Source organism: Panthera pardus, unplaced genomic scaffold (genome assembly GCF_024362965.1).
Source record: "Panthera pardus isolate Hobbes unplaced genomic scaffold, ASM2436296v1 HiC_scaffold_25, whole genome shotgun sequence".
Taxonomy (NCBI): domain Eukaryota; kingdom Metazoa; phylum Chordata; class Mammalia; order Carnivora; family Felidae; genus Panthera; species Panthera pardus.
Genome location: NW_026526821.1, coordinates 62,957,380 through 62,983,735, shown reverse-complemented (window position 1 = coordinate 62,983,735; position 26,356 = coordinate 62,957,380). Strand labels below are relative to the sequence as shown.

At 39.2% G+C, this 26,356-nt stretch overlaps 1 protein-coding gene across 6 annotated transcripts in view; it reads right to left on the bottom strand.

The window, feature by feature from the left end:
• Positions 1–26,356, bottom strand: part of PLEKHH2 (pleckstrin homology, MyTH4 and FERM domain containing H2) — a 113,125-nt gene that overhangs the window by 45,556 nt on the left and 41,213 nt on the right. For all 6 annotated transcript variants that reach the window (XR_008417828.1, XR_002084660.2, XR_002084673.2 and 3 more), the window contains exons 6-15: positions 26,231–26,312; positions 21,336–21,521; positions 17,949–18,910; positions 14,863–14,938; positions 13,369–13,463; positions 12,638–12,782; positions 9,952–10,088; positions 9,740–9,850; positions 9,496–9,582; positions 7,264–7,422 (exon numbers count right to left, since the gene is read on the bottom strand). Coding sequence is in view for 3 of the 6 variants with exons in the window: in XM_019465138.2 (XP_019320683.2) it covers positions 7,264–7,422; positions 9,496–9,582; positions 9,740–9,850; positions 9,952–10,088; positions 12,638–12,782; positions 13,369–13,463; positions 14,863–14,938; positions 17,949–18,910; positions 21,336–21,521; positions 26,231–26,312 (2,040 nt within the window). In the remaining 3 variants the exon portion in view is untranslated. The remainder of the gene's footprint in view (positions 1–7,263; positions 7,423–9,495; positions 9,583–9,739; positions 9,851–9,951; positions 10,089–12,637; positions 12,783–13,368; positions 13,464–14,862; positions 14,939–17,948; positions 18,911–21,335; positions 21,522–26,230; positions 26,313–26,356) is intronic.

The window sequence follows — 26,356 nt, the reverse complement described above, 5'->3', positions numbered from 1 at the left end:
CTGCAGTTCTGCGTCGTGCAGATGCATGTCCTCAGGCAACTGACTTAACCTTTCAGCCTTCTGGTCCATAATGTGGGATTATTGTATACCTTATTGGGCTGATGTGATGACCAAGGGAGAAAAGCAAATAAAGGATAATAGTAGTTACTCAATAAATGCTTCCTTCCTCACTATGAATAAGGCGCAGTAAAACCACATGTTATTTAAACCCACACACATAGCCAGACTTTGGGCTGTGGTCTTAAGCAAACACCACCATCCAACAGTTTGATGGATTTAGAATTCGCTCGAGCAAAAACAAAAAAGGTTTCATTTGGCAAGACATATTTCAGTTTAATTAAAGTTAGAAACAGATATTTACAGATAAATATCCTATTAAGTTTTAAACAGTTTGTATCACCCAGTTGTTTCTTTCTTTCTCCCTTTCTTTCTTTCTTTCTTTCTTTCTTTCTTTCTTTCTTTCTTTCTTTCTTTCTTCTTCTTCTTTTAAACAAAACCCAGAAGGGCCTCTCATCAAAACTGGAGTACAATGCATCTGGCTGTAGAGAGCATACTTTTGAAATGATTTATCTTTCGAGTAGCACAACGTATACCTTTGAAGAACTACAAGTTAACAAAGACCATTGCCAATTCACTGTAAAAACTGTGTTTTAAAAACACAGTCTATCTTTATGTGTACATCTGATTGTATTACAATTTCTTAAAACTCTAACTTATTCTGAAAAACTCATAGTAAAGCAAATTATGATAGAAGAATCCTCATAAAAATTTAAAGGCAACCTCCAACCCTAGGGCTTCGGCAAACAAAGTAACTGAAAGAGTCATTTTTTTACCTTGAATCTATAACAAAGGGCCTTCCTATCAGTTCTGTCTGAAACTTTAAAGACACGGTATATCATACCCTGATTAGCCTCTGTCATCACACAAAATATAAACTGCCACAGTCGTCTCTCCTCTCCTAAACATTCATGCCTCTAGCATTCTCCACCATAAATCCTGTCACCAGTGTTGCTGACTTCCAAATCGAGGTGAAAGTCTTGTGATAATAATGGCTCGCATTTTGGGAGTGTTTATGATGTGCCAGACACTGTTCTAAAGCAGTTTATAAGCTTAAATAATTCATTTCATCCTTGGGGCACCTCGGTGGTTCAATTGGTTAAGCATCCGACTTCGGCTCAGGTCATGATCTTGCAGCTCGTGGGTTCGAGTCCCACGTCAGGCTCTGTGCTGACAGCTCAGAGCCTGGAACCTGCTTCAGATTCTGTGTCTCCCTCTCTCTGCCCCTCCCCCTCACGCGCATATACACACACACACACACACACACACACACACTCTCTCTCTCTCTCTCTCTTTCTTAAAAATAAACATTAAAAAATTAAAACAAATTTCAATCCTCCCAACACCCTGTGAGGTTGTCACTATGATTATCCTTCCGCTTTACAGATGAAGACAGTAAGGCAAAGAGCCTGCAAGCAACCTATTCAAGGTCACACAAGGGCAAGTGGCAAAGCCAGGACTTGCGCCCATGCTCTTGCCCTAGCCTCTTTCCCTCACTGCCTCTCTACATCCTTAACTCACAGTTTCGTGCTCTCTTCATTTCCACTAACTTTTGGTGTCCCTCCATCCCCTCCACCGCACCCTCGACTTTTTTTCTTCACTGGAAACTGCTCCACTTTGGAAACTGACATTTTATTCTCTGATCTCAACCTTCTTCCCCTCCTTCCTTCTCTCCTTATTCACACCACTCCTGTTCTTTGACCTCTTTCCAAACAGTAAGTCCCCTGATTCTTCCATTTTATTCCAGTTTATCAGTTCTCTCCTGGCCTCTCTTCCCTTCCTCCCAATCTTGGGTCCTGGTTTGGTCACAAAACACCTCTTGCTCCAAGGGCTGGGATTGTGTCACATTCTCTGCTTCGAACATATACACTCAATACAATTTCATCTCCATTTGCTTTTAGGTAATCCAGTGAAGAGTGTGGGAAGAGAGAGGGAAGGTTATGGGGGGCTTTCTGCCATAACATTAGCCATAGTTAACAACTTAAAATTGGGTAATAAATATATGAGGTTCGTGTTATTATTCCTTCTACTTCCACACATTTGAAAATGCCCAGAATGAAACATTAATTTCAAATCATCACCTTGATAGGCATGTATAAAGCAAGTAAAGTTAATTACAGAATCTAGGTGGTGGGAATATGCGTTTTCACTGTAAAACAGTCTTCCAACTTTTCTGCATAATTGAAAATTTACATTAATAAAATTTTAGAAAAAAAGGACTATCCTCACATTGCTACAATGTAAATTCTCTGCTCCTATTTCTGGGCATCTGAAGATGTAAGAGAAAAATAACAAATTCCAATCACTAAAGTCAGGTGGGTCCTGAGTAACACTTAGCAATCTTTCTATTTGCCCTTGAGTATATCCCTATATCCCTGATTATTCTCAATCCTTTCCCTCATTCTCACTACATAATTTTGTCTTATGGAGTAATCTTCATCAAGAAAATTGATGATATCAGGCGTGATCTCATTCAATGCCCGACAAACTTAGATATTCATCCTTCCTCGCCTTTCTGCCAGTCCAGCCCTTCCACCCTACCCACCATGCCCACTCACCATGACTCCCCACTTTGCCTACCACCACACTTGCCCACTATGGCCTTCCACCATGTCCTTCTGCCATGCCCTTCCACCATGTCCTTCCACCATGTCCTTCCACCATGCCCGCCCACCATGTCCTTCCACCATGCCCGCCTACCATGCATACCCACCATGATCACCCACCATGTCCTTCCACTATGCCCTTCCACCATGCCCACCCACCATGGCTGCCTGCCATGATCGCCCAACATGCTTGCCCACTATGCCCTTCCACCATTCCTGCCCACCATGCTCACCCACCATGCCTGCCTACCATGTCCTTCCACCATGCCCGCCCACCATGCGACCTATCATGCATGCCCACCATGATCACCCACAATGCTTGCCCACCATGTCCTTCCACCATGTCCTTCCACATGCCCACCTACCATGCCCGCCTGCCATGACTGCCCACTATGTCTTTCCACCATGTCCTTCCACCGTGCTCGCCCACCGTGCCCACCTACCATGCCGACCAACCATGCTCGCCCACCTACTTCTTTTTAGCTTCATTTCCCACTTCTCCCCATCCTGGCTTCTTCCTCTCAGTTTGCAAACTCAAGGTATGCCTTTCCTGTCCTAAAAATGCCTCTCCTGACACCATGTTCCCTTCAGCTTCATTCCCTCTAATGTGCTGGACCAGGTGGACAGTACTCTGAACTCAAATACTGCACTTACTCATCTACCCTTTATCTTCAACACACTGCAATGTGCCTTGCTTGCGAGCACTCCACTGCCTGCAGACCCCTCCCACCCGGTCACACACTCCACTTCCACGATCCCATTACCTACTTTCCAGGGTCTCTTCACATATCTCCTTTGTATGCTCTCAGCTTTTGTAAAACCCAGTGTTCCAGCAGGAGGCCCCCAGTCTTCCACCACAGACGTGTCCCTGGGAGACTTCTGTCATCGTCATGAATTCAACCACTACATTCATGCTGAGAATTCCCCAAATTCTTCTCTCCAACCCAGCCTCCTCCTCTGATGTAGACTCATTGGCACTGCTTGCCAGACTTCTTAATTCTTAACTCAGGTGTCCTCAAAGCTCTAAAAATTGGCATGGCCCAAAATAACCTTTGAATTATCCTAAAACTGTTCCTCCCCCCTGAGCTGTCTTATGTGGCACCATCTTTCACCCAGCCAACCATTTGCACTTCCTAACCCTGAATTCAACCAATCTAACTGAAGACTTTACTTCCTCTCATTATTTAAATTCACCTTCTCCTCTCTTTCCCTATGACCAGCTCAGCATCTCATCCCCTTCACAAGAACAACTTCTGCTAACTGTTTTTAGAACTTCTTTCCACCTTGCCCCCTGCAAATCCACCTTCCTCTCAGCAGAGTGATCTATTAGCAACATGAACATGCCCCTGCCTCTGTTACAAACCTGAAGGGTTCCACATCACATCCAGGGTGAAGAATAAAGTCTTTAACAAGACAAAAAGTCCCTCCATGACCAGGCCCCTCCACCTTGTTCTCCAAAGGACATGTTTTCAGCGTATATGGCACCGCTTTGAGATACTGTCTTTGTTCCCACTGTCTCCTAGCCTGGGATACCTTCCCTGCCCATTTCCATTTGGTGTAACGATTCCTTCTCTTCCCTGAAGACTCAACACAAATAAATCTTCTCTGAGAAGTTGTTCCTGATCCCACAGCCTAAATTAGATTTCTCTGTGACCTTACCATGCCTCTCATAATTGCACTTGGTACATATTATAATATGCTAAGTCCCTTTCTTTCCCAATAGATTATGTGGCTCTTTGAGGAATGGGGGGTGGGGAGGGGCCAATGGCCTCTTCATGTTGATATCCTCCAGCCCATTGGCTGGCATGTGATAACTACTCAATAATTTTTGTTTTTTTAAATAAATGACTTTTTATAGAGAAAATGTTCTTCCTAAGTATTAAAAGTTGCAAGAGTGAATATCCAGAATCAAATTAGTCAAGTTCTTAATATCTACCTACATATTTCTGTACTTAATAACAACGTGACAGCCTGAGAAAACGTCCTCCCCTGCAAAGTATTCAAGTGCTGTTCTGCAGTAGCTTAAATTGTAGCCTGAGTGTGAGCTCAGAACAAGTCACTCAGAATAACTGAGGCAAGAGTTTCTCTTATAAGGCTCTGAGGGCGACAATATGGGGGTGGACATGAAAATGGTAGGAAGGAAACCTAATAAGCATCCTGTCTATAAACCCAAATGGTTTAGTCATCTGATAATCACATCTACTTATACTCATTTAAAACGCAAGTATGAGATGGGAGGCAGGGAATAGCAGAAATGTAACATGCAGAAACTGACAATGCCATGTGGATAAAGTAAAAACAATCAAACAAACACACAGTGGAACAAGTAACCAACCCTTAGCCACAGGATCATATTAAAGTCTAAGGGTTTGATACACATGGTCCTTGAAACAGGAAGACAGCTAGTTATTATGAATTACAGTAAGAATATGATTTAAAGCAGCACTGTGTTCACTGGAAAGTATATATTTGTATAATACCAAGAAGTTTCTAAGTCATCAGTAACTGAAAAAATATTTTCATGGTACTGTAACATTTTGGAAAAAACAGAGCACAACTCGGTGAATTTTTTCTCCTACTTTTGGTGTAGCTGGTCAATCTTTGTAAATATTACTGAATAGCACCCACATTAATGCTAGCTATGGTGACATAGCTCTTCTAAATCTAAATTTTTAACTTATGTAAACAAAGCACATGAAGGATGAGTGGTTACTCAGAGGTTATTTTTGTGTGTAATACTTTATGTGTAAATATTTTATTATATTTTTCTAAGAGTGATCAATTTTTAAGTTTAAAAATAATATTTATCTTAGGATTCTTACTCTTTCTAAAAAAAGTTAGAAAACAGAATTAAGCAAGAATAAAATCACATAGTGCTAACCAATATGTCTTGGTATATTTCATATTCAGACCTTTTTCTATAGATGCATATAATAAAGTGGGATAATAATATAATACTGCATTCTATTTATTTTATCACCTAACAGTGTGTCATAACATATTCCTATAGCACTAAATATTCTTTTACAATTTAAAATGGCTGCATAGTAGGAGTGCCTGGGTGGCTCAGTTGGTTAAGTGCCTGACTCTTGATTTCTGCTCAGGTCATGATCTCACGGTTCATGAGTTCGAGCACTGCAGTAGGCTCTGAGCTGACAGCACAAGGCCTGCTTGGGATTCTCTCTCTCTCTGCCCTCCCTCACTCATGTGTGCTCTCTTTCTCTCAAAATAAATAAACTTTAAAAAATAAAAAATAAATAAAATGGCTGCCTAGTAAAGCATTATCTGATTATATGTACTTATTTAAACTATCCCCTACTCTACATTTAAGTTGATCCCAATTTGTCTTTCTTATAAACCATGCCATGCATGTAATCTTTCTGGGGCAATGGAAACATTCTGTATCTTGACAGAGTGACTGTAAATATTTGTCAAAACTCATCAAACTCTACATTTAAGATCTGCATTTTAGTGTATGCTAATTATATCTCATTTTTTATTTATTCATTTATAATTTATTTTTTTTTTCAACGTTTATTTATTTTTGAGACAGAGAGAGACAGAGCATGAACAGGGGAGGGACAGAGAGAGAGGGAGACACAGAATCTGAAACAGGCTCCAGGCTCTGAGCGGTCAGCACAGAGCCCGACGCGGGGCTCGAACTCACGGACTGCGAGATCGTGACCTGAGCCGAAGTCGGCCGCTCAACCGGCTGAGCCACCCAGGCGCCCCTCTCATTTTTTAAAAATAGGAAAAAAACAAACCATGCTGTGATGGACATTCTTATACTTAAATATTTGGCAAATTAAAACCATTTCCTAAGTATAAATTTCTTGGACTGAGATTGCTGAATGAAAAGGTCTGTATAAATGTTTTTAAACATTTAATATTCATTCATTTGTTCATTCAAAAGCATTCACTGAATTAACACTTGGATCAAGACACTGCCAAATTCCTTTTTTTTTTTCCAAATTGCCTTCTAAAGTAATAAGCTCACTCATTTTGTGTCAATACTATGTTTCATAATTTTAAAAAATATCCACCCTTTGACCGGATTTTTTTTAAGTTTATTTATTTATTTTGAGAGAGAGTGCGCAAGCAGGAAGAGGAAGAGGGAGAGAGAGAATTCCGAGCAGGCTCCTCCCTGTCAGCGCAGAGCCCAATATGGGGTTAAAACTCACAGATTGTGAGATCATGACCTGAGCCAAAACCAAGAGTCAGACGCTTGACCAACCAAGCCACCCTGGCGCTCCCAGAGTTTTTAAAATATCTTTTGTATTTTTTCCGTCTACCAGCTCTACTTCTTTCCCATTGTGTCCTTCGTTCCTTTCCCCCCACGTTGGTATTTATCCTTTACTTATTGATTAGAAAAGCTTGGTTTTTACACATTTTAAATGCTTTTCCAAGCTTTTCAACTGTCTTTTCAAAATTCTGCTTAGGGAATTTTTGATGGTTAGAACACTTGGCATCATAAGCAAAAGACACTTCCCACCCCAAGATAATATAAATATTCAATACACATACTCTCTGACACCCACTTACGATCAGTGGGGCTGACTCCCCAGCTACCCAGGACACTGCACTGTACTAAAGTTCCTACCTTGGTGAGCAATCCCTTCACTGTGGGTTTGCCCTCAGGCTGCAGAAAATGTGGGTCGGCAGCTTGTACTCGGAGAACATTCTGCAATACTTTAATCCATTCTTCCAAAATATTGGGAGAATCTGCAGTCAGATAGTAGGTGTGTTTTTCAGTGGTCAGCTAGAACGGGATGAGAAAGAGATAGGAAAGGAAACTCTGAAGATTTAGGATTATTAGCATTTCCCTGTCTCTCCTAAAAACAACATTAATTAACATAGAAACAAACATGCCATACCTTGAATCCTAGGTGCTAAATAAATGACTCCACAGATAATTTAGAATAGTTTAACCAGATTGTGAGAATTACAATAATTAACTTTGTGTTGAAATCATTGTTTTCACTTTAGTTTAAAGTTTTTCAGAGTGTTAAACTTTTGTGTCATCATTTTTTTATCTTGCTTATTTGTTACATTTTCTTTTTCTCCTTTAAATGTGCTACAGTCTCCTAGCTGTTGAAGTGAGCAGTAGCATGACTGGAGACTGTAATAAAATAATATATTTTTTGCAAATAAAGAGGAATTATTTGTTATAGAAATGAAAATTAATTATAAATAAAATAAGAAGTCCTTGCTTATAAAGAAGAGAAATTCTTACAACTAACATGTGATCAGATATTATGAATTAGCAATGTTTCAGTCTCAAATGAACCACATTTTGAAATTTCCAAATATTTCAGAACTTTGTAGATTATTCTTATCTGCCATGCTTCCAGACAAAGCTTTCCTTCTACTTTTCTCCCTTCTACTTTTTTGGGCAGTTCTCAGGTATTAATTATCTCCTGAAAATATAGACAATGAGCCTTTCTGATAAATGTTCATTATACCCTCTGAAGGAGCAAGATAAGAAAATAATAATAATTATTATTTTTAAAATATTTTTAAATTTATCTATTTTAAGAGAGAGAAAGTTGGGAAGGGGCAGAAAGGGAGAGGGAGAGAAAGAATCCCAAGCAGGCTTTGCACTGTTGGCACAGAGCCCAACACAGGGCCTGAACCCACGAACCATGAGATCATGACCTGAACTAAAATCAGAGGGTGGATGCTTAACTGATTGAACCACCCATGAGCCCCAAGAAAATATTAATTATTGAAGGTATTTCAGATAAAGTATCTGAATTTATTTATTTAATTTTCTTTTAATGTTTATTCATTTTTGAGAGAGAGAGAGAGAGAGAGAACAAGCAGGGGAGGGGCAGACAGAGAGGGAGACACAGAATCCAAAGCAGGCTCCAGGCTCTGAGCTGTCAGCACGGAGCCCAATGCAGGGCTCAAACTCACAGACTGGGAGATCATGACCTGAGCTGAAGTTGGACACTTAACGGACTGAGCCACTCAGGCACTCTAAAGGGTCTGAATTTAAATCACATATGCCAAACTATCTCAACAGCCTGTGTTTTAAATTTAACAGATTTCTAGCAAGACTGGTTTTATGTGTGGGTGAATGGCCAGCAGCTATGTCTAGGGTGTGATTCGGTAGGAGGTAGGACAGCCTTCTTCTCACCAGTATCTTTCCCACTTAGGTGTTATAACAGCTGGAGTTCATAGAAGAAATGGCATTTTCCGGTTCTTTATCAAAATGCAAACCCTCCTGAATTTAGTAGTACATCAAACTAATAACATCTTATTGGTAATTCATTTCTCAGATAAGCCTTCCCTAAAATAGCCAGACAGGTTAAGAGCTGAGAATAGCTGGAAGATGAAGTATAGGGGAAGAAGAATGTAAGGCACAAGGGCAAAGGAAGGGTAGTGGACAGTTACTTAACACAAACCTAGTTTATAATGTAGTTTGAACTGAGAAGGCCTGGGGTTTCACACATTTTTGAGGAATCACACTTAACACAAAGTGAATAAAGAAACATTGAATTGGGGCGCCTGGGTGGCTCAGTCGGTTAAGCATCCGACTTTGGCTCAGGTCATGATCTCACGGTCTGTGAGTTCGAGCCCTGCGTCGGGCTCTGTGCTGACAGCTCAGAGCCTGGAGCCTGCTTTGGATTCTGTGTCTCCCTCTCTCTCTGACCCTCCCCCGTTCATGCTCTGTCTCTCTCTGTCTCAAAAATAAATAAACACTAAAAAAAAAGAAAAGAAAAGAAACATTGAATCATCCAATCTCCTATTAGCTTGGATAACCAAGAATTGAATTTTACATGATACAAAAAAGAAAAAGCAAAAAAAAAAAAAAAAAAAAAAAAAGTACCTGAACTGTTTGTTTGTTACCTCCTCTTAAAATACTGCAGGTTGCGCTAAGTTCAATATGGCCCTGGGGTTTTCTAATTACGTCACTCTGTAGGAAAGGAAGAAAACGAAACGTAAAGGGACTGCCTGTAATAGTAATAGTAAGAAATGCTTTGTATAATTAATTGCATTACAGGAAAGAATATCAGGAGCTTGATTTACAGTTTGAGGAATTCAGTTCTAAAGGGTAAGTGCTTTCCACTCACCGGAGATTTATAGTAAAGTAATTCACCACCTTTGAGAACAAACCACCTTCTCTTCCAAGTCTTGACTTTACCACTCATTTTTAATAAATAGCCAGATTTTTCCAGGGGTTCCTAATTAAAAAGAAATTTTAAAAATTTAAATTTCATTTTAGAGGCTCAAACTAAGAACATTCATTGATTTTTTTTTTTTTTAAACCTGAATCAGTGTTTACATTTTTCCCGTTATCACTGGAAGATGAGCAAGTTTTAGGAAGCTTCTGCTCTGGCTGTGAGTATTCTGTGTCTGTGGGGTAAGCATCTGGGGGAATGGCATAGTCACTTTCAGAAGCCACAGAAGAAAGAGACACACCTAGATGAATAAAGAAATAAATTAGGTCGATATTTAATAATCAGGTGGTCCAAATGCCAGCTGTGAGTTCTCCTAAGGAATACAGGTATTCCACAAAATCATCAGCCCTCCTAAACTATATTTATTCTCATACCTTCTGCCATAAAGAACTTTTAAAGCAAAAAAACAGAACTAGAGGGTAAGGATTATCATGCAAACCTCCAAGGAATATAAATAATAGGAATATAAATATAAATATATAAATTATATATTTATATATAAATAGGAATATAAATGATATTCTTGTATGATCACAAGCACAGCTAATTTTACATACATAAACTATGTGCAATATATATACATAATAAAATACACGCAAAGATACTAATATGTCTTTTATTAAAGATTAAAAACATGTGTATTTTCGTATTGACTTATATAAGGCAAGCAGATGTTTGATTTCAGTTTATCAAGAGTTGTACAATCACATTTTAAACCACTTAGTTGTTGAAATCACTTTTAATTTATTTTACTTTTTAATGTTTATTTTGAGAAAGAGAGGGTGTGTGCATGTGCAACAGTGGGGGAGGGGCAGAGAGAGAGGGAGACACAGAATTCCAAGCAGGCTCCATGCTGTCAGTGCTGAGCCTGACACAGGGCTCAAACCCACAAATTGTGAGACTATGACTTGAGCCGAGATCAAGAGTCGGACGCTTAACTGACTGAGCCACTCAGCAATCACTTCTAAAGTAATTCACATTAAAAAGAACTTCACAATTTCAGTAGTGTTTTTCATGAAAGTCCAATACTATTAGCTTATAAATTTTAAAAATCTTTTGTAAAAAAGAAGCAATAAGGCTTAACGATATAAACAGACTATTTCATTTGGCAGCAGCTACAAAGTAAAATTCAAGGGAACATTGTCACAATAATTCACTTGCCTTTTTCAGAAGATGACTAGCAAGTTGCAAGCCACATCTGGAGGGTCAATACAATTGGAAATTTTGAATATAATAAATAAAATCAAAGATTTGCATCATTATTCATTGCAATATCTAGCAATTTTTCAAAGTGTTTATTAACATTTAAGGGACTTGTTAGGACAATGTCACCATATCAATATTCTTGTCTATTTGACAAAGACAAGTAATAGTTGTTATAGTAGCAATACTTTTATATTTCATAGAATAACAGAAACTTAGACTTATAAGGGACCTCAGAGATCATCCTGATTGGTGCCCTCGTTCTGTAAGGAGACTAAGGTCCAGAGATTAAACTAAAACATTTATCCCAAGTCAAACAGCTGGGCAGGAGCAATGCTGGAGTGCTAATCTGGGGTGCCCGACCCCAGGGCCAGTGTGCTAGGCACTACCCCAGGTGTTAGGGAGAGAGCAGACAACAAAACAGAAAAATCTCTGCCCTCATGGAACATAGATTCTAGTTGGTAGAGACAGAAAAAAAACAGGCAGTAAGTGCTATGAAAAAATAAAACATAGAGCAGACTAGAGGGAATAGAAAGAGTTAGTAGATGGAGAAGAGCAAAGGACTGCAACTCGAATGCTGTGCTCAGGGTAGATCTCACTGAGAAGGCAGCGTTGGAGCAAAGCACCGTAGGATGCGCCCAAGTTAGCCCTCTAGACATCTGGGGGGAAGAAAAGCAGGTAAAGGAAACAATCAGTGTGAAGGTCCTGAAATAAAAGCATGCCTGGCCTGTTCTAGGAACAGCAAGAGGGTATAAGGAAGGAGAAAGGAGATGAGATCAAAGGCACAAAAGAGTCAGGTAACACCTTATAACCATTATGGGTCTTTGCAGTGTTTTGAGCAAAAGTGTGATGTAACCCAATACCAGCTGTTGGGAGCTAAGATAGGAGGAGTAAAGACACCAATGACAGCCCCGAAGCTTAATAAAACCTATGGAAGCTGAGCAGTTCCAGTTGAAGTTGAGGGGCTGGGGATTACCTAAGGGTTCTGTGGAACATAATCTGAAAACCAACAGAGCACGCTGCATTACTTTTGTAAAATTCAGGTGTCATTCAGTGTGATTATCTCTTTCTGTAACCTCTACCTATGCCAAAAGTTTCTTCAAAATCCACTAAAAATCATAGACATGCCCAAAGTAAAGTTTTTGTTGGTTTCCATCTTAATATCAGGTTAACCACCAAATTTTTGGGTGTATTTTCTCCCATTTAGCAGCATAACAAATTTAGCTGAAATAAGTCTATCCCATAAATTATGCAAAATGCCACACGGTAACTATAAAAGAGAAACCTCATTCTGGCCAATTATTTCACTCTATTCCCATAATAAAGTGATCTCTCTCTTACAGATAGGATAAGGTTAAAAAAAAAAAGATCATGTGGCTTATATGGAATCACAAAAAAAATTAAGAAGAGAACTAGGACAAGAATATAAGCATCTCAGTCTTGGCTAATTCTCTTTTCACTTTGGTTTCAAGCAAGTACTTTGGCTTTTTTAAAAAGTCCTATTAGGTGGATGAAATTCCAGAATATCCTGAATTAAATACCCTGATTTATTTGGAGTTGTCTTGTGTGCCTGAGATTTTCCCTCACCTCGTTTCATTGCTCTGGGGCTGCCTGGCCCGCTTCGATTGCGCGTGTCTGACTCCGAAGTCCGGGAGCTGGATCTGGAACTATCTTCTTCCTCTGACCCAGAGGAGTCATCCAGGAAGGGGCTGCTGCTTATTTGGGTTGCCTTCTAAAGAAAAGCACAGCGGCCTATCTGTGTCCCTCTCTTTTTAGATATAAAATATTTCACCAGAAGTCACAAAATAAGATTTTTTAAGGGAATACAAGAATATCTTTTGGTATTATCAAAGTCATGTGGTTAAATCCCAAATTCTAATTAGCAAGGCGTTCGTCAAATATAAAAGATTCCTGGAAACATAGGCTGTTAATAGTTGAAAATACTTATTTTAATTAGGTACTTCAAGCAAGGAGGAGGGAACCCTGGCAGTGACAAAAAAATCTTGCCAAATTAGGAATTTTCCCTACATCATTAATAGTGGTATTTCCTTTAAACAATTAACCACCGTGGAGGAGGTGGAAAATCACACAGGGTGTAACAAAAATGAGCCCAGACCTCTAATACTCTGAGAAGCATAAATATCTCCTCCGGATCTTTCCATTTCTTCTCTTTTTATGACATATTAGAGTGAGTGTCTAAAACTCCCTATAAAGGGAGAGTCTGTGTAAAATGTCAAGAATGGAATCTGGAGCTTAAATAGTTTTCTCGATCCACCATGAAGAGAACCACATGTTTAGTAGTAACAATAATGACTTACCCCCTTCAAAGTTGTGTACACTGGGGTTGTCATATTCTTGTATATCAGAGAGGTATAGAGTCCTGATGTGGTATAGGAGAGCAGAGGGGCAGAATCTGAAAGATAAGACAAAGTGATTTAAAAAACAAAAAACAAGAAACTTCTCTCTAGCACTTAGGTCTATTTCTTATGAATGTGAGCTAGCAAAAGTTCCAATTAAAGAGAAGCTGGATTAACACACATGACTGTTCTCATATAGTCTGCTGTAAGGATATACTCTCTTGCATGGTTCATTATTTCCTCATGTATGTTACTTCCCCAACTAGACTGCATACTCTTTGAGAGTAGGGATCATAGCTTTTATTTCTTCAGCAGGCATTTCTATGCAGGTCAGGCTGGGCAGAAATAGCACAAACATCTGCTGATTCAGTGAGCAGTACCCTATGAAGATATTCTCCAATTATTCATAGCCCTGTTACTGACATGGTGTTAAAACATCATCATGCTTAAGCTTTTATCAGGTGAACCTCATGTTGAAAGTTTAGGAATATAATTTCCTGAATGGTAAGAACAGAACATTGCTGAGAAGAAATAGAACATCAATGGTTGCCTCTAAGATATGGATCAGTAGTAGGAAAGGGAGGGAGCTAGTGGAAAGAACCACAGGAAAACTTCTCTTTTTATTCCATACAGTTTTCTGTTGTTCGGTTTTACTTTTCATACTGGGAATACATTGCTTCTTTAAAAATTTTTTGAAGAAAGGAAAGAAAGAAAGAAAGAAGGAAAGAAAGAAAGAAAGAAAGAAAAGGGGAAGGGATGGGAAGGGATGGGAAAGGAAAGGAAAGGAAAGCAACGGGAGAGTGAGTTTTAAACTCTGGAAAAAAGGACATAGAGACTGATATTTTTATAATTTTAAACAGCTGAAACTCACAGTTTCTTTGCTTTGCCCTCTTTTAAATAAAAAGCAAAAAGAGGTACTTTCTGCATCAGAATTGAACATATATGTGCCCCTATATTGGGTAACAATAAATTGCAATTTAAAATGTAAATCAGCAACCTTAGAAATCATTTCCTGAAATACATAATTCTATCTGCTCCAATGGCTTCAAACATTTAGGCAATTCTTGGTTAGTGAAATGGCAATATAAAATCACTTATTTGTTTAAACATGTTTTATTGCAGTAAAAAACACAACATAAAATTGACCACTTTAACTGTTTTTAAGTGTATGGTTCAGTTAGTGTTAATTATAGTCACATTGTTATGAAGCAAGTCTCCAGAACTTTTGTATCTTGCAAATCTGAAAGTCTATGCCAATTAAGCAACTATTCCCCCCCACCACCACCACCCAGCCTGGGGTCACCACCCCTCCACTTCCTGTTTCTATGAATTTGACCACTTCAGAGATCTCATAGAAGTGGAATCACACAGTATTTATCTTTTCAGGACTCTCTTATTTCCTTTAGCATTATGTGCTCAAGGTTCATCCACATTGCAACATGCAAAATCACTTACTTTTATTAACATTCTCCATATTGAAGGCCTCAGACATTCGAATACCTGATTTGGCTACAGCATAAATTCTGCTCTCCTAATGTAAAAGAGAGATTTAAACTGGATATTTAAAGCAAAGAAATGATTACTTTCAATACACATGTTTTTCATTTGTTCTTCATTTAATATTCACCAGAGCAGAGCATTATTATAAAACTGTCATCGGTGCCAACACAAATATGCCACCGTGAACAGCACTGCAGACGTTTTCCATCCATTAGTCATTCCATTATTTATCTTTGTTCCCTAGTTTTTGCTTGGTATTTTGAATTCTTTTCAAGAGATAGGAAAAAAAGTAAGAGAAAACTTATTCATAGTCACTGGTTGCACATAAACACCACGTTTAGTATTCTACCATTCTAAACACGGTTAAAGAAAAAAACGCAGAAAACCTTGAACGGCTGCAACATGAGGTTAGAAAGCATTCATAATCATTAACTGTACATGAATATTACCTTTAATATTCTACTATTCTAGAGTATGCTGAAAGAAAAGAGAAAAATCTTCAAGTCAGAAATCACAGAGTAGCTTTAAGTGTTTTCATCTTCTTATTTCAATGTCCGTTTCAATCAAGTACAAGAAATACGTGAGGCTCGGGGCGCCTGGGCGGCTCAGTTGGTCAGGCGTCCGACTTCGGCTGAGGTCATCACCTCACAGTTTGTGAGTTCGAGCCCCGCATCAGGCTCTGTGCTGACAGCTCAGGGCCTGGAGCCTGCTTCAGATTCTGTGTCTCCTTCCCCTCAGCTCCTCCCCTGCTCACACTCTGTCTCCCTCTCAAAATAAATAAAAATTAAAAAAAAAAATTAAAAAAAATACCTGAGGCCAAATAATAAATGAATTTGAGAATGGCAATGGAATTTATCATATTATCTTATTCCAAAAGCAGGTTATTATTTTGCTTTCTCTTCTTTGAGAGAAATCTCTGAAATGGGTACTAGAGAGGTTATTCACCCTGCACTCTGTGAGAAAAGGGATTCCAAGTTGTTCTTCATGGATAATCACCGTGTCCTGAATTGTGCACCACATCTAACCTGGACACAGTTGCCTGAATCAAGGCAGGGCCGGTAGTAAGGCTGTGCTCTTTGGGACTGGACTGGCCAGCGGCCTGCTAGGTAACAGGCATGAGATCCCTAACTGTCTGAGACACTTTAGTTTGGAGAGTGGCTGAGTGAACGAACCAGATGTGGTTTCCTTGAGAATGAGATATACACACAGCGAAGAACAGCAGAGTTGGCGGAACAGAAAGATATGTAAACACAGGGCAATAAGCAGGAGACGAGATGCAGCTGGAAGCATGACAGTGTGGAGGAGAGGAGTTAGCAGTAGAGGACAAGGAGAGTCACGCAGATGGGACAGGACAAGCTGAGACACTGGACCAGGGGCAGTGGGTGTCTGTCACCTGTTTCTAAGTAGTTGGCTATTAGAGGTGCTGCCGACATCACATGTTTTCCCACTAGAGTGACTACTGTATTTTGAATGATATTCCAGTTTGGTAAGGATGGGCTATGCCTTCAAATAAACTCTTAAAAATCCTTAAAATACACTCTCATAAATTGAGGCAACTGGAATACATCTCTTTTCCTTGAAACCTGAAAATACCTAACAAACGCTGAAATAAAATCTCAAACTTGGCCAGCCTGCCAGAAGGCTTTTGAAAAGCAATACTACTTTTTCAGGATTGAACAAATTGAAGAGAGAAAGGCAAAAGAGTAGGAAAATGGTTTGCCAAAAAAAACGAACTTGAAAAGCCTAACCTAAATCTCCGAAAATCTCAACATAATAAAAGAAGCAAAAATTTCAAATCCTCACTGCCTGAAGGATAACATAATTGGAATTCCAGAGATTCACATGCCAATAACGTCCACTTTTTTGCGCTATCCAGAATTTAATAATGAACTGCAGACAGTTTCATGTGGACACCACAATGAAATGTTCTTTTGAAAGTAAAAGCAGATACATCTCAAGGTCTGGATTTATAGTAGGAAAACATGGCTGCCTTCATTTGCTTAAAATCACATGGATCTCTAAATAAAAAATAATATCACAGAAGATGACCCCCAAACCAAAAAAATCCTGCAGCCCAGATGCTTCTCTGGAGGCCAGACTATGGCAATATGTGAGGAAAATGTTAAATCCACAAAACAGATAATTTCAGTTTGTTTCAAATATAAGAGTATTTTTTTAATTGAGCGATGTGTAGATATTCCTATAAAGAATCATACAGTTGATGGGCTAACTATTGTATTAATGGTCAGTGTTTCAATGGAAGGAATTTCAATCTACTCCAGATACATAGGAAGATGCTTTTGATTAAAGCAACGGATTTATAAGCTCGTGAAGAGTAACATTAAATTTCTCTTAAAGCCAATCAAGTAAATGATTAAGCACAAAAACTGATGACCAATAAGAGTTAGGTGTCCTGGTTGCGAATTTGTCCAAGGTATCACACGGGTAGGAGGAACACTTCTTCCCCACCCCTGATGTTTCCTTCCATGTGCAGGGAACTCTAGTAACTGAACACTCTGGGTCCCTCTCCAACCATTCATTTCTCCTTCCCAAGGAGGAGGGATGGCTTAATGCGACTGGCAAGCTTAGAAGGAGAAACTGGACAGGCAGAGCCGAGCACCCTCCTTGCTCCTTTCTCTTGAGAAGTAAAGGCATGCAAGAAACACCATTTGTTCTTTCTCTGGGCTTTAAGCTACCCAAGAGGAACAGACGTCTAGCGGTCTAGGGTTACCTGGGACTGGATGAATAAATCTAGCGAATTCTGAGTTCAGTATCGGAAAGCTCATTTGCCGACCAACTCTCTAAAATCAGTTTTATCAGTAAGAAAGGTAATGTTTTGATCTCCTGCCTGTCTTCACCTTCCCTTATTTCTCAATTGACTCAGAACTCAGTAGGGAAAGAGAAAGAGAAATGGTACTCTGAACACCGAGACTTTTCAGAACAATCTGGACCTGAAAAGAAATAGGAGAAGAAAGTAAAACGTAAACGCCGGTTTAGGAAAAAGCCAGCATGCACCCGTTGCACACGGCAATGTCATTTACCCAAGAGGGAAACCGGTGCAGGGGCGGAGTTGGTGGTTTGCTGCAGGCCGGCTTCTTGGCTGAGTCACAGCTTTCCTGGTCGTCAGAGCAAGGGGACTCCAGGGAGTCATAGGAAAACAATCCGTCATCACAACTAGTGTCCATATTCTCTAAAATTTCTGTACCGTCGTCATCAACTAGATCAAGATCTGTTTCCTGAGGTCTGAGCGGCCGGATCATGCTGATGGCATTTCTGTTTGTACCAAACATCCTATCAGAACTTAACTGTGGCTGGCTTAAGTGCCTTTTGGCTAGTGCCACACTTATACTGAAAACATTAGGAATCCTTAACTTCGGGGGTGGCAGGTTTGATGAAGGCACTAATTGTGTTCCTTTTCCAGAAAGTGAGTTAGGATGCTTTGGAGTCAAAGCCGGGGTCAAAATAGGGCTTGGTGTATTGGCCTCGCTGGACGAAGATGAATAATCCAGTCTCTGAGACTGAAATTTTTTATTCAGTTCATCCGATGAACTATCGTGCTCCTTTTTATCTGATTCAGAATTTCCCTTTCCAAGGGGACAATTCTGAGCTTTCCACTGTGCCTCCTGTTGCCAAGAATACAGCTTCTTATGCTCCAGTCTCTTTATGCCAAAAGTCTCTTCTTCAAATATGGAACTGCTGTCATCAGATGCTGTCAGATACGCCTCGCTGCCCATTCTGCTACCCTGGACGCCTTCCTCTGACGTGTGACTGGAAAGGGTGGACGTGTACCTGCTCTTGGATCTTCCTTTGCTCCCACCTTCCTCTTCCGAACTCCAGTCACTCCCTGGAGCCCCAGAATTCTGGGACGTGCCACCATCTGTTGCAAAGCTTGTTCTTGTTTTCCGATTCTGTTCTGAGACACAAGTGGTTTGATGCAATGTTCTCGGACCCCGATTGTTTTCCTGGATTTGGTTCTCGCCTGACTTTTCTGGAATTTCCATTTCTAGAAAAGCATACATCATATTGGCATGTTGCCTTTAATAATGTCAACTCTCTGTACCTACACTATAAAAAGTGGAATTTTCATATGAATAAGGTTAATTTACATTATCCTTTAGTTGTATGTCTTGTTGAAGCCCAACTTTGAAAACTGTAAGCTCTATATAGAATACGAGTCTTAACACTTCAATAGAATAGTATGAAAATTAAACCCCTTTTTACAAAGAAACACGTTGGGTAAAAGGAAACCGACAATGGTTTAAAATGAAAGAAGCAAAATGTGAAACAGGGCAACTCTGACTATCAAAAAAAAGCAGCCACCAAAGAATACCACTGATTCTGTTTTAAAGCAAATGACAGCCTTCTTTCAACTAAATTTTCAAAATCATAAGTAAATTTAAACATAATAAATACAAAGCTATAGTTTAAAAAACAAACAAACTTTGTTCCCAGGCTTCCATACATGAAATATGCAAAGCCATGAAGAAAAAACACAGAAAAGCCCTCCTCACTCTACTTTTGGTTTATTCATATATACAAATGTGTTTTTACAACAAAAATGATGTTTTTTAACAATGTCTTTCCACACGGCTTATTTTTGTTTATCATATAATTAATGAAATGAACCAGGGGCTTCATAAACAGCGAGCTAAAAATTTAGGTTCAAGAGTGTAAGAGGAGGTGCCTCAGCGGCTCAGTGGGTTAAGCGACTGACTTTGGCACAGGTCATGATCTTGCAGTTCGTGAGTTGGAGCCCCACATCGGGCTGTCTGCTGTCAGCACAGAGCCCGATTCGGATCCTGTCTCTCTCGCTTTTTGCCCTTCCCCTGCTTGTGCGTGCGCGTCCTCTCTCGCGCTCTCTCAAAAATAAATAAACATTAAAAAAAAGAGTATAAGAGAAACTTTTAAACGTAGATATGACCTTAATAACAAGGAAATAGAGGCTGAACAAATAAACTCTGTGATTTGGCATCAGGCAATTTGTTAAATTTGCATGTGAACAAGAGCTTCAGGACAGGCAACCCCCACTGCTCTGAGCTATGCTTAACTGACCATTAGAAAGTAGAAGGGAAATTAAAATGACTTCTCAAAAAAGAGAAGAAAATTGCAACTAACATCAGAAAAGCAAGTAGCAAAGGAGAACTCCGACTGGAAAAACATTATGTAGTTTTCAGGATTTTAAAACCAAGCACAGAGACATCTTTTGGGGCTGTAGTTTTTCTCCTTTGGAGGAAGGAAGCAGGAACTGAAAAGTGAGCAGATGCAAATTCAAGCCTTTAAAATATTTGGGCAAAGTCACACTACAGGTGGCAAAGCCAGCAGCTGACAACAGAGCAAAATTTAAAGGGGCTTTACAAACAAAAGAAGGGTAGAAATCTGCACACAGGTCCAGGACTTAAAACATCTATGCAAATATTTTCCTCTTTGAAGCAAAACGGAAAAGGGAAAATCAAAGCAAGTATTCTCCTCTTTGAAGCAAAACGGGAAAGGGAAAATCAAAGCACTCACTGAATTGTCCCCTGGTGTTCTTTTTCTTTATAAGTTTACTATGCCATATTTGGCTTTATATTTAACATCAAGTAATTTTAAAATGTTTTAAGTAAATAATAGTAAGTTCATTGTTCTAATGTGAAACTCAGCGAAAACAAGTACCTTATAGGTGTGAAGGTGAACTTTTTAATTTTAAATATCACTGCTACTGGGGCATCTGGGTGGTTCAGTAGGTTAAGCGTCCGACTCTTGGTTTCGGCTCAGGTCATGATCTCATGGTTTTGTGGGTTCAAGGTCCGCATCAGGCTCTGTGCTGGCAGTGGGGAGCGTACTTGGGATTCCTTCTCTCTCTCTCTCTCTCTCTCTCTCTCTCTCTCTCTCTTCCCCTCCCCTGCTCACATTGTCTCTGTCTCTCAAAAATAAATAAAACCTTAAAAAAAATTAAATATCACTGCTACCTACTTCAGGAAAATGTACCAAGAGAGGAAAATCAGTCTCTCCTATGCATTCTTGGCAAAAACTTTCAAAACAACACACAAGATAACTAGCTATACAGATTAAAGGCTGGACTGCTCTTTAAAAACATTTTCATAAAACATCAACTTGTCAAGAAAAAAAAAACAAGGAAAATCAATCTATATTTGGATGAATCTTAACAAACTATTTTTTCTTTTTAAAAAATGTCAAAGTAGGGGCACTTGGGTGGCTCAGTTTGTTGAGCGTCCAACTTCGGCTCAGGTCATGATCTCACGGTTCGTGAGTTCGGGCCCCGCGTCGGGCTCTGTGCTGACAGCTCAGAGCCTGGAGCCTGCTTTGGATTCTGTGTCTCCCTCTCTTTGCCCCTTTCCCACTCACACTCTGTCTCTCTCTCAAAAATAAATAAACATTAAAACAAATTTTAAAAAATGTCAAAGTAGATTCTTCTAATCCATAAATACCTTCTATGTCTTTTCCCTCAGTGAAGTCAGGTTCTTTAGATGATATCTTGCTCATTTCCACAGATTTTACTACTTGAGGAGGACTCCTTGCTCGGGATAAAAAGCACCCAAAGGTCAAACTGCTTAGGCGCTGGCCTTCCGAGAGCTTTGGTGTAGAGACAATGGATGACTTCTTCCCCTGAACTTCTGCAAGATCATTAATCAAAATCAAGATTGGAATTTTTTTACAATAGTTTATTAAACACAGAACCAAAGCATATAAGATCTGGACAACTTACTCTTTATACCAGAAAAAAGCCTGCAGTTCATCTTAATTTATGTACAGTAACATGGAAACGTCAATGTCTGGCATCACATGCTAATGTTTAAATCTGTTTATATACTTTGAATGTTCTAAATATTTTTTAACTGCAGAGAGAAAAATATTGAATCCCTTTAAAAGTAGTTCTCAAATAGGGGCGCCTGGGTGGCTCAGTCGGTTGAGCAGCCGACTTCGGCTCGGGTCATGAACTCACAGTTTGTGCGTTCGAGCTCCGCACTGGGCTCTGTGCTGACAGCTCGGAGCCGGGAGCCTGCTTCAGATTCTGTGTCTCCCTCTCTCTGCCCCTTCCCAGCTCATGCTCTGTCTCTCTCTCTCTCTCTCAAAAATAAACATAAGAAAACTTCAAAAAAAAAAAAGTTCTCAAACAAAAACACAAATAAAAAACAGATTGTAAACAAGTAGAGGTTGTTGCTTCTTGCAAAGTCACGTACTGGTAAATAGCAGTCAAGAACTGGTAAAATTTGATTAGGTAGTAATGCTACTAATGGTGAGGAAAAAAGGAATGTGATCCGGTTGCCAAGACAACTAAAGGAAATTCAGATCATCACTGGGGCAAATATCACATGATCACTGTAATAACTTTTGCTATCTTAGTTTTCGGTTTGCTTCTTCCAAGAGAGCAGAAAGAGGGGCTTGATGTAACATGACCACAATATGGCGAGCCTTCATCGCTGCGTTAGAGGAAAAAAAAGGAGAAGGGGCAGTTTCTAGACACAGAATTTAGATAGCTCATGCAGTGATTAATTACAGATTTAATCCATCTTCTAACACCCCTGTTTACAAGATTAAAAGCACGGAGATCCCAGTGATAGTAAGAAAAGTTTCCAAAAAAATTAAATTCTTACCTCTGGGAGAGCACCAAAGGGTTAAATTAAATAGCAGCTGATAACTGAGTGGAGCATAAGAAAAATATCTTATCTATAGTATTCTTTTGGGTGTACTTTTATTATTCTCATGTTGATTATCTCTCACAGAACTAATCCACAGTATTTTAATAATCATATATTTCCATATACATTTTTAAAGTACTATACTATATCTACATGATTGTATCTACTCTTCTCCAGTCCAAGCCTAGGCCCCAAGGATTAATACCCTTTAGTCTACAAGACTGAAGAGACTGCCACTGAAGACTAGAATTACAAGCTAAGAATATCGGGTAAAATATCAGCCTTTTCAGAGTAGGCTTATTATATTCAATCTGTGTCAATGATTCCATATGTAAATATGGAATTCCAAATCAACTATGTGGACACTGACTTCTCATCATACAGGTGGAGAAATTGTGATAGAAGAAATACATATCTTGGTCTACATCCATGGTTCCCGGCATTCAGCTCCTAAAACCCTTGGGATTTTCTAAGTGGTAAGAGCAATAAAAGTGTCTTGTTTTCAGAATAAGCTCTTTCAATGACATCAGAGTTTGTGTTGATGAGGTGATTTTTGGAAAGCCCCTAAATAGCCTCAGGATGGGGGCTGGTTGCCTGGGGAACCAACCACGGGATTAGAAGGTTAGAACATTGAGCCTCATCCTCCACCCACTCTACCTCTGACCTCAGGGGAGCGGAGGATTGAAAATTGACTTAATCACCAATGGCCAATGATTCAGTCAGTCAAGCTGACATAATGAAGCTGCCATAAAAACCCAAAAGGATGGGCTTCTAGGATGATGAACAAGTGAAGGTGCTGGGAGGGTGGTGTGCACAGAGAGAGCATGGAAGCTCTATGCCCCTTCTCCAAGCCTCGCCCTCTACATCTCTTCCATCTGGCAGTTCCTAAGTTATATCTTTTGTAATAAACCAGTAATCTGGTGAGTAAAGTGTTTGTTTGAGTTCTGTGAGCTGCTCTAGAAAATTATCAAACCTGAGGAGGGTCGTGGGAACCTTTGATTTAGACCCAGTTTGGCAGAAGTGGGGCTGAAAACTGATACTTACAACTGTGTTTGAAGTGGTATCTGATGTGGTGGGGGGTAGTTTTGTGGGAACAAGCTTTTAAGCTGTAAGATCTGATGCTAATTTTAAGTAGATAATATCAGAATTGAGTTAAATTTGTAGGACACCCAGTTTGTGTCTTCTGGGAACCGGAGAATTGCTTTGTGTGGGAAAAACTTGCACACATCTGGTGTCAGATGCATTGAGGGAAAAGGAAAACAGGAGCTTTTTCCCTTACAAAATGAGAGCCATAAGTATTAACATGCATTAGACAAAACAATTTCATAGGTCTTAAAATCGACAACCTCTCGTGGAACCAGGAAGGCACTATTACCATTACCATTTTACTGATGTAAAAAAAAAAAAAAATGCAGAAATGTAACACAGTTATGAAATTGTAGGGCATTAAAGCTGACTTCAAAGCCCATGCACCTCTACAATGCCAGTATTTTTCCAATGAATTCTGTGAAACCCCAGGGCTTTGAGGAAATGTCATAGTGGGTGAAAGAAGAGGCATGAGTACGGACTTCAAGCTGTATTAGAAAGCTGTAATCATCAAGACAGTATGGTACTGGCACAAAAACAGAAACTCAAATCAATGGAACAGAGTAGAGAACCCAGAAATGGATCCACAAACGTATGGCCAACTAATCTTTGACAAAGCAGGAAAGAGTATCCAATGGAAAAAAGACAGTCTCCTCAGCAAGTGCTGCTGGGAAAACTGGACAGCGACATGCAGAAAAATGAACCTAGACTACTTTCTTAAACCATACACAAAAATAAACTCAAAATGGATGAAAGACCTAAATGTAAGACAAGAAGCCATCAAAATCCTCGAGGAGAAAGCAGGCAAAAACCTCTTTGATCTTGGCCTCAGAAACTTCTTACTCTACACGTCTCCATCTCCAGAGGTAAGGGGAACAAAAGCAAAAATAAACTACTGAGACTTCATCAAAATAAAAGCTTCTGCACAGTGAAGGAAACAATCAGCAGAACTAAAAGGCAACCGACAGAATGGAAGAAGATATTTGCAAATGACATATCAGATAAAGGGTTAGTATCCCAAATCTATAAAGAACTTCTCAAACTCCACACCCAAAAAACAAATAAGAAATGGGCAAAAGACATGAATAGACACTTCTCCAAAGATGACATCCAGATGGCCAATCAACACATGATAAAATGCTCAACATCACTCATCATCAGGGAAATACAAATGAAAACCACAATGAGATGCCACCTCATACCTGTCAGAATGGCTAACATTAACAACTCAGACAACAACAGATGTTGGCGAGGATGCGGAGAAAGAGGATCCCTTTTGCACTGCTGGTGGGAATACAAACTGGTGCAGCCACTCTGGAAAACAGGATGGAGCTTCCTCAAAAAATTAAAAATAGAACTACCGTATGACCCAGCAATTGCACTACTAGGTATTTATCCAAGGGATACAGGTGTGCTGTTTCGAAGGGGCACATGCACCCCAATGTTTATAGCAGCACTGTCAACAATAGCCAAAGTATGGAAAGAGCCCAAATGTCCATCGATGGATGAATGGATAAAGAAGATGTGGTATAGATACACAATGGAATATTACTCAGCAATCAAAAAGATTGAAATCTTGCCATTTGCAACTACGTGCTGGAACTAGAAGGTGTTATGCTAAGTGAAATTAGTCAGAGAAAGACAAATATTATATGACTTCACTCATATGAGGACTTTAGGATACAAAACAGATGAACATAAGGGAAGGGAAGCAAAAATAATATAAAAACAAGCATGGGGACAAATATATAAGAGAGTCTTAAATATGGAGAACAAACAGAGGGTTACTGGAGGGGTTGTGGGAGGGGGAAGGGCTAAATGGGTAAGGGGCATTAAAGAATCTACTCCTGAAATCATTATTGCACTATATGCTAACTAACTTGAATGTAAATTAAAAAAATAAATTAAACAAAAATTAAAAAAAAAAAAAAAAGGTGAGGCATGAGTAAAGCGAGTCTGCAAATGGACCCATCACCTAACACTGCTTTCACTGTTTTATATCTTGATAAAAAAAATACTGTTTTGAAAAGGGTTCTGTTACTAAATAAGTTTGAAAACCACTAGACTAGCCCAGGGTCTAATAACCCTGTGGATTCATCTTGTCTTCAGCTCAATGTGCACTTGAGTGGTGATCACCAAAATAGCATATTAAATAAATCTCTATCTGTAACTCTACCACCCATCTTTAGGCTTTTGAGTCGAAAAGGAAGAAAGTAACCCAAAGCATTAAAAAATGCAAAGAGTTTATTATTCTTATTATAAAATGTTGCTCAAAATATTCAGGCTATAAGAATTTCAATCACTATTGAATATCACTGCAATGCAAGTGAAAACAGAAAATAAAATACCTGATGTTTTTTAAGCAAACACACCTGAAATTAAACATTCAAATTAATATTATCCTTGTTGGGTTATCTCCAATTGGCTAGCTGTGTTGATATGGACATGTTGGCTATTTAAATTAAAATCCACTCAAATTAAATAAAACGTAAAATTCAATTATTTGGTTGTGCTAGTCTTATTTTAAGTGCTCAACAGTAAAATTCCATATAGCCTAACAAACCCAAACTAAGCTATCTTAGTCAAAATACTCATACCTTGTAGTTTTGACTGTATTATTCTTATCTCTTCAGTTTGATTTTGGTTGATCAAACGAAGATTCTGATTCTCTACTTCCAGCTGAAAGGACATAATTGTATTCTTTTATACAGGAATAACATTTC